Source organism: Poromitra crassiceps, assembly GCF_964638095.1.
Source record: "Poromitra crassiceps genome assembly, chromosome: 5".
Lineage (NCBI taxonomy): Eukaryota > Metazoa > Chordata > Actinopteri > Beryciformes > Melamphaidae > Poromitra > Poromitra crassiceps.
The window spans coordinates 4,685,016-4,694,265 of record NC_139642.1 but is presented as its reverse complement, the minus strand read 5'-3'; the positions used below and the strand labels follow the sequence as shown (position 1 = coordinate 4,694,265).

General features: G+C 44.3%; 1 protein-coding gene across 1 annotated transcript in view; it reads right to left on the bottom strand.

The window, feature by feature from the left end:
- Positions 1–263: 263 nt before the first annotated feature.
- The window catches only part of LOC310776264 (E3 ubiquitin-protein ligase TRIM39-like), a gene marked incomplete at both ends in the record, with an annotated part of 13,098 nt that continues 4,111 nt past the window's right edge, over positions 264–9,250 (bottom strand). Inside the window, 2 exons of the mRNA XM_083636473.1 lie at positions 264–389; positions 691–903. Of these exons, the coding sequence (XP_083492599.1) occupies positions 264–389; positions 691–903 (339 nt within the window). The remainder of the gene's footprint in view (positions 390–690; positions 904–9,250) is intronic.

Sequence of the window (9,250 nt, the reverse complement as noted above, 5' to 3'; positions counted from 1 at the left end):
CCCAGGATAATGGACGATCTCCATCCACCCCCAGCAAGCTTCAACGCAGCAGGAGATGGCTCGTTAGATGTCGTCGAGGTCGTCGTGGATGAAGATCGCATCCTGGGAGGGAGCCCGCGGGGCTCGGTGTCCCAGGATAACGGACGATCTCCATCCACCCCCAACGAGCTTCAACACAGCGGGAGATGGGCTCGTCAGATGTCGTCGCGGATGTAGCTGTGGTATGCTGAAGCGGCTATGTACAGGAGGTGGGAGAGGGAGGATCATCCTTGGGGAATGATGGGGATGGCGTAGACGAGGTGTCTGAGCAGGGCGAGGAGTTGGCATTTGGTACGTGTAGCAGCAAGGAGGTAGCTGACTGAAGGTTCTGAGATGACCTGGATGCCTGGCTGGAGATCGTGAGAGAAACTGAAAATGAGGAAGTTTGACGAATTTAGGGTCTGGGTGTTGTTAAAAGGCATTGTATAAGGTGTTGATGTTGATTGGTGTGCAAGGATGCTTGGCATTCATGCTGAATGTTTGGTAAGGTAGTGAGGGTAGGTGTCCGTTCTCTGGAGCGGGTGGGGTGAGGGTGTTTTGAGTAGGATGGGTCCAATGTTGCTTTGTAATTCTCTGGAAGCATGATGGTGGAATGTGGAGGGTTGGAGTAGTTCAGCGAGGGCCATGTAGTTACCAGTTATTATCTGCTACCTGAGGGTGGATGAGACTGGAAATGGGCGTGGTGCTGTGGGTTGAACTGGAGGTTGAGCGGTGGTAAGGGTGAATAGGCTGGCTGCAGGTGGAGCTGAAGAGAATGCTGGGAAGCTGGCTGTAGGTGGCGCTGTGGAGAATGCTGGAAAGCTGGCTGATGGTGGAATTGTTGCAAAACCGGTTGCAGGTGGTGCTGTGGTTGAGGGTGCAGAGCTAAACAGAATTAAATACATTTGGGTGATGGGGAAGGGGAGGGGGGAGGGTTTGGGGGAGGGAGGGGAAAAAGGACAGGTTAGTAGGAAATGAGTTGATCGGAGCAACTGTTATGGAGGCTGAAGGAGCCGCAGTAGCCGGTGGGTTGATGTTAACACTGGCAGAAGGAAGGGAAGAAGAAAGGATGTTGGGATGAGGGGGTGCATGTGCATGGGGTGATAGTGCAGCCTGCGGACATAGGGATGAGAGAAATGAAGCAATGAGGTTAGACAAAGCAGAAACAGAGGGAGCAGGCACGGGGGGGGGGGGGGGGCATTCTCGCCCTCCTGACTGAGGCTGCCAGAATGGCTGCAGGAATGGCTGCCGTCTGCGAAACTGGACTGGCATGGGACTTGGAAAGAGTGGAAAACATGAAGATGGACTGTGTGCAACTGTGTACGACTGTGAAACGTGTACTCATGGAATGTAAATGTTACGCACGAGAAAGAAAAAGGCTGTATGCTGCTGTATAGGACGAGTCAACGTGACTTCATTTGCCACCCATAGTTAATAGTATGAGCTGTGCCAACAACGTTAACATCCCGAAACTATACATCACATCGCTTATATTTTGATATTCTGAGTGAGAGCAGAACTAGCCCGAGAGTCTGATGTATAATATATACGTGTCGTGTCAAAATTGTGTGAACTGTCGCAGTTCTCCAAATGCAAACGGAGTCAAGCCAGCTAGAGCAGACACTCACACCTCGCACCACTTGGGCTCCATAGGGTTCGAACGCCGCTGCCACCCAGTGAGCGGCCCAAAATGCCGCTCGGCTGATCCCTCGCACTAAGCCTGGGCACAAAGACTAACAATGAAGAGCCTGCTGAATCCACTGAGAATCAGTGTTGGGCAAGTTATTCTTCCTTTGTTATTGTCATCTATAATGGTTGGTTATTTGTATAAGACAACGGTTTGATTAGGAAATTATTGTATAAACTATGTGCTTTGATTTAATAAAATGCAACTTAACTTGTAACCCGAGTTACTGATGAAGTAACTGGTATATATTACTGAAATCCTATAAGCAATAAGCTACACCACTGAGCCACTGCCAAAATAATACATTACGTGTAATATGTTACTTTGTAATGAGTTACCCCCAACGCTGCTGGGAATCATGCAAGGACTGTGCTGGCAGTTCTTGAATTCACACCATAAAACACCTTAAACAGTAATATTTCCGACCAGTGAGAGGCAGCAGTGTGCCGTAATGCACCAAGTCTGCCGGAAAACTATAATAATAAGAAGAAGAAGCTGCACCGCGCTGCAGCGTCGGTCAGCGTGATGACGTCATCCGGGATCGCTGTGGTGTTGCCGGAAGCGCCCGGTGGCTTTGGGTGCTGGATGATGACATTGTTGATTGATGAAGTTTGGTTAGCAACCAAACTTTTTGCAGTGATCACTGCGATGAAATGGTACCTTGTTTTTACGGATGGCAGCTGTCCCGTTGTTGACGTTTGTCATCGGCATGATGTGTGTGTGTGGATTGAGATGAGACTGGACTACCGTGAGTTTGGCCGCGTCGGCTAAACGGCGATGATTGCCTTGTGTGGCTACTAGATGGCTAGTAGTAGCGTTGGCACTGCTGTAGGTTTGAGCCATGGTTTGGGTATACCGTTGGGAAGGCTTGTGAATCTCCGAGCGAAGACGAGGCGGCAGGTCGGAACGACGGACCGGAGGCTCGTCGGCAGCATTGCATTGCAAGTGAGATGAAACCTGTGTGGGTCCTCGCCGACGCCAAGCAAGTCGTTGCTGTCAGAGAGGTGGAACTGGAACGTGGATTCCATGACAGTCAGGTAAGAGCTGAAGTTTCGTGTTGTCTGTCTTGGAGTGAAACTCAGAATGAGTTTGGTCTTGAGACGAGAGAAAGGATCTTGGTTTGGGGCGTATATATAGGTGGAGCGAATGATTGAATCCGGGCGGAGCAAGGGATTGCCTGATTGAATGATTGACTGAGTGGTTAGTTGTGGCATGGCCTTGTTCCCGAACTTTAGTTATAATGTTATTATAACTTCATTTTGATCACTACATTACATTTGAGAAAACATAATGTGGACTTATTCTTCAGCATTGATTTAATAAATGCTAATAATACATTGTATTATATTGATAATCCACTCCAGCCAATTTAGGTCATCGCATTCAATTTTTTAGCTTCATAAGTAAAATTGTGTGGTTTGTCTTAGACCTCCCGGGCCAGGCAGAACCATCATGAGGGCTTGTCAGGCTTGGAAGCTTGTTTTGGTGGAACCAAATGTCTAAATCCCTGCAAGAGAAAACATCACATAAAACAGTAAAAAACATGTAAAAACATGTCAAACTTGACATTTTGAGCGTGTACATGTAGGTTGCTAGCTCGCAGGTTGTTGGTTGTTGTGCAATACTCGCTGGAAGCAAGAGCGTGTGTCGTCAAGCAGTTTGACTGCAGTACGTGTCACAAAATGCTGAGAAAACTGATTATGACATCATAAGTGCCATTAACTCATTCTCTGCCAGGGTCATTTCGGTCTGTGTGCTCCCAGTGCCAGGATTTTGAGCATATTTCCTGATCTTCCAGGACCCACAGAATATTCTGTGCTAGGAATAAAATTACACAACATATCTCACAATAAAGCAGAGACTCTCTTCTTACCCCTTGTAAAAAACTGAAACTCTCCCATGTTTCCTTGTTTAGTTACAAGTAGGCATGGGTCGATTTTCGGTTTTACCGGTTCGGTTCGGTATACGAGCCCAAACCGGTTTGATCACGTGCAAACCGAAAAAACCTAAAAAAAAAAAAAAAAAAAATTCAGTTTTTTTTTCTTTTTTCCCAGTCCATTCTGATTGCACTATTGTTCGTATTAGCCTCTTCTCAAGTTGCACTAGTAGGCAAAAGTCTTATTTTGTTTATTATGTTGATGTTTGAAGAAAAGTTAAGCTGAATAGTTATGAGAAATAAAAACAGTGTGTTGTTACAGTTAAAAGGTTCTGCTTATTTGTATTCAGTGTTCGTGCTGGTTGGCAGCATACCAGCTTAGAGGTGCATTATCGCCACCAACTGCAGCCGCTTTGATACGTTTTTTGGGGGAATATCGAACCGGTTTCAAAATGTTCAAACCGACCCATGCCTAGGCCCTATATTGTGTGAATTTGAGAGTTTTGAAGTTTATAAGGCAGCTCAGCTGTAAGCCAATCCATTCTGATTGCACTGCTTGTGTTTTTATTAGCCTTTTCTCAAGTTGCACTATAGGCAGAAGTCTTATTTCATTTATTATTTTGATGTTTAGAAGAAAAGTTGAGCTGAATAGTTATGAGAAATAAATACAGGGTGTGTTTGTTACACAGGTGTCCTGCTTCTTTTTATTCAGTATCATTGCTGGTTGACAATACCAGCTTAGAGGTGTATTATCGCTATCAGGTGGACTGAAGTTGCACTACAGACAGTTATGGGCCACACTCGGGAGCCCTGCTTAAAAAAAAAAATAAAAAAAAAAAAATTAATTACAATTTTTTTTTTTTTAATTACAAAAAAAATCGGTATACCGGTTCGATCCGGTTTAGACGGCAATATCGAACCGGTTTTAAAATTTTCAAACCGACCCAGCCCTAGTTACAAGCAGTGGAAGTTAGCTTGTTTTCACTAAAAATGCCCTCCTTTGAACAGAAATATGAGAAAAATAGGTTTTTAGTGAAGGACACCGTTTCAAGCAGAACTCTCTTTTGAGCCTTTTATTTTTTGCCTCAGTGACACATCAGACATATACAGTATTTGTTTTCCCAAATAAATAAATAAAAAATAAGATAATGTATTTTACAGTTGCCATGTGGATTTTTAGCTTAGCTTGATAAAAGCATAAACAAATGGAACGAACCCTTATGTGGTCACACTCACACACTCTCTCTCTCACACACACACACACACACACACACACACACACACACACACACACACAGGAATAACGAGTGCTGTAACGTTACCTGCTGTCACGTTACCTCTCATAACTAACGTTAGCACAGAAGATCACACAATAGCTACGTTAGTGCTGTAAACTTTGAAATGTTTATGTGACACATGTTTCGCCTTGGTTGCTGGGGACGGGTGTGTGACGCGGTTTGACGCGTTTGAGTATCCATGTGATTCCCCCTCCCTTGAGTGTGAAGGGAGCTCTCCCTTGAGAGGGAGAATTGACAAGAGGAAACGTGAAGCGAGTCATGCCGGCGGCATAAGTTATAAACAATGCGTGACAATTATACTCGAATGTTGTGTGTGTGATCATTTCATCTCAAACGCGATACAAAAAATAGGCTACTTTTTACCATCGTCATCGCTCTCTCCAAGTGGCACTCATTTCTCCTCCTCCGATTCATCTGTGTCAGACCAGAACGCTGTGAAGGGGAGCCTTCATCGCCATGGCGCTCCGTCGAGCAATAACAAAAACGCTGGCGTCTTCCTCGCCATCGTCGCCAGCCGAGAACTCTGGATCGGACTCTGTTTCGACCACAGGCTCCACCCATAAATACTAAACTAGCGGGTTCCTTTTATCTGTTTGACCTGAAACAATGTCACAGGCTGGGGAAGTGTCTGATGTAATGTAAACAGCCAAAACATGAAAGTACGTCCGAGTACGTCTTTGGCACAGAACGCCATTGTTAAAAGTACGTCCGGGTACGTCTTTGGCAGAGAATGAGTTAAGGTGTTTACATGTCTACAATGCACTCCCAATAATGCAACTAAGATCGGAATACTCCACGTCTTCATTCGACTATTGCTACAACCTTCTTCAGGTTACGGTAATGTAGTGGTAACCCTGCCAGTGTCTTATTCAGAGTATTGTATTGATAGAGTTAATATAAGAATATTGCAGTTCATGTAAACAGTCATGTCCTGCTGCTCCAATGAACTCCAGTACATGTGATGGTATCTGCTCTTTGCTTGATGTTCCAGACGAGGAGCAGGAAGACTATGATGACTTGGAAGACACTGGATGGACAGAGGCTCCCCCGTGCTCTCTCAGCGCTGTGCAACACGAGGACTGGGAGGCCCAACTCTGACCCCAGGGACAAAGATGAAGGACTCTGCCGTCAAGGACACTTATTGGTGATTTGTTCAAATGTAACAGGGGGCGCTAACGAGCAGACAAGCTCTTCTTCCCTCTCACATGTTCCTTCAAATTGGGAAGAGAATGCATTGTGGAATTTTGTGCTAAAAGGGGATATTCCATCTTCTTCTGTCCCATTGCATCTCAGTGCACTTGAGTCAGCTGGGACAATCTTGAAACCCATCGTCTATTGGTCTGACGACGATTAGATTCTGGGGGCGACAGCCAATGTTTTGGGGTTCCCGGTGTAGCCGGCGGCCATCCAGGGATAAAACCCAATGTGCACCAGATGCGGTGCGGATCCGGTGAAACTGCCGAAAACAGCAACCATAACGCAATTGGTGGAAATAGGCCTTAAGACGATCGACATCGACATCTCGCAGATATCTATTTATAGAAATGTATTCTGGACCTAAAACACCTATAAGATGTATTGATGTCTGTGTATTGTGGTCCGGTCGTAGACGTCATCTCTCAACTTGCTAATCAGACCGGGAACAACGACCGGCACACAGAAAGAAGTTTTGGCCCGGATGTCCGCTGGCTACACCGGAAAGCCCGAAATATTGTCCGTCACCCCCAGAGTCTAGTCACCATCAGACCGATAGACGACAGGTTCCGAGATCGCAGCTGGGAAGCTCCCACATCCTAAGTTTGTTTTATTTCTGTTAGATCAGCATTCCAGGAAATGTGTTTTGACGAGTAAGAAATGTCTTCATAAGACAGTGAAAACAAAATGTCTAAAATGTAAGAACATGTTGTCTGATTAAAGCCAATAAAATCCATAACCTGAGTAACTTTGCATTGTGATGCTCTGGTTGACAGAGGGGGCAATGGCGCCCCCCCCCCCCCCCCCCCCCTTTTTTAAGCTTTATAGGTTTTTCAGAAATTGTACACAAACATTGTAACACAACCCTCCCTCCCCCTGGATGTCCAAAAGAAAAGAAGAGAGAAATAATGATTTAATTATATAATTATTCTGATAATAATAATAGCAATAGTTAATAAACAACAGAACAGTAACAACAACAACAAAGAAAAAAACAATGAATAAATGAATGGGGCTTTGTTTGTTAGAGTTGGGACCACTCAATAGTCAGACGTTTAGTGCAAAATACACAAATAGATATGTACATACACATACTCGTACACATAAAAAGACATACCCAAATATCTCAATACAGATGACTGTGTACTTTAATGTATTAATCACAGACAGGCTCATTTACAAGGACACAGGTGTGGGTTTATTCCAGCCAAATAATCCTTTGTTATTGAAGCATCATCACCCATTCCTAAAAGGATCGTTGAATGAGAGGGAAGAAATCTGTTCTGTCATTTCTGAAAAGATGTATCATGAGTGAAGTCTGGAAAGGGGGGAGAGGTCAGGTGTCCTTGAATTTCTGACGGAACTTACATCTGCTATAAGATTATCTATGGAATTAAGGATAGAACACTTATTTATTCCAACTTGTGAATGATGGGATTTAGCTTGGCGTGTGGTGATGTCTACTCTACGCCCTGACCAGGAGATCCAAAAATAGCAGTGATTGGGTTCAATGGTTTTATGACAAATGTATGAGGTCTCAAAGATACAACCCCAAAATGTAATCAAAGAACGGCCCTCCCAAAACATGTGTCCGACTGTAGCTGGCTCCAAGTGGCACCTGATACAAGTAGGTTCCACACTGGCATAGAATGTGGACAGTCTCATATAATGTAAACGATGTAACACTTTGAATAGAATAAGGCTATGCCTATGACAGAGGGAAGTGGTGTGAATGAGATGGAAGCTTCCCACATCTCTTCAGTGAGCTTGATGTTTTAAGTCTTGCTCCCCAGACTCATTTTGTTTTGTCCAAAGAAGACAAACTGATACCTTGGGAAATCTATATTTTAGAAACATGTCCCTTGGTATCTGGGTCCCAGTCCATTATGATGTCCAACACACTCTTTTCCAGCAGGACAGGAAGTGGGCAGTGTTCTCTGCTCAAACCGTTTCAGGACAGGAAGTGAGTCGTGTTCTCTGGCCAAACTGTGGGCCTGAAGGTGTCTAAAGAAGGGTGTATTCGGTGTATTATGGCCCTGTCGGAGAATTTCAAATGAAGCAACGCTGCCATCTAGTGGTCACTAAAGAACATCAAACCATTGTCATGCCATGTTTGAAATGCTGCATCCGTCTGGGAGGGATGTGGTAAGGTGCTCCTGCCTCCACCCCCTGACATATCTGCACTGCAGTGGTTAGAGACAGAGACCTGTTGATGACCTAGAGACTGTCATTCATTCATCCCGTGCAACCAAGTGTTTTACCTAGCTGGGCATCAGCAACCAGGTACAGAGTGTGCGTGTAGTCTAGTCACCAAGGCAACCTGACCATTTCTGAATTTTTGTTCCGCTTGCTTTTTTATTTACAGGGTTTACTTGTACTTTTACTTTCAATACTTTTAAGTACATTCAACAAAAAAACACTTGATATTTAACACATTGATACCTGATGCAGCATTTGTGTGTATATCCCTCATTTGTGTGTGTATCCCTTTAAGACCGCGAACTGCGTTAACACGGTTCGCGGTCTTAAAGGGATACAGACACAAATGCTGCATCAGGTATCAATGGGTTAAGTACAGAAAAAATCAGCTACTTTAAGACTTTTACTCAAGTAATATTTGAATGGGTCACTGAGTCATTTTCTGGTGAAGTATCTGTACTTTTACTCAAGTATGGTTTCTGAGTACTTTATACACCACTGAGTAATACAGGTGTATGCCCAAGCTGTTGTCACAGAGAGAGATGTTTTGGATTGACCAACTGAATAGTATGCAACCTAAGGGACTTAATGACGACTTTACATTTCGACCTTTCTTATAAATTAAGTGGCCGGTTAGTTTTCTCATGTTTATTTTTGCTCTCCTGTTTGTTTGGGTTGTTTTAATGTGACCCATACAGCTTGTTGCTCTTGATGCCTGATCTGTACTGTTGTCTGACCCAAGTGCATCTGAACTCCAGGGTAACGTTACCATGGTAACCATAGCAAACAATCTGCCTCGTGTCTTCCTTCCTAATGGCAAAATTCACCTTGTTTTTAACTTTCCCGCGGTATGAACACCATGCACCGATAAATAATGCTGTTTCTTCTTTAAATATGAACAAAAACGCACATTACATGCCTGACTGCGGTGGTTGAAGGCGACAGACCAGAAGTGGGTCTGTTTACTTCCGCGGTCAA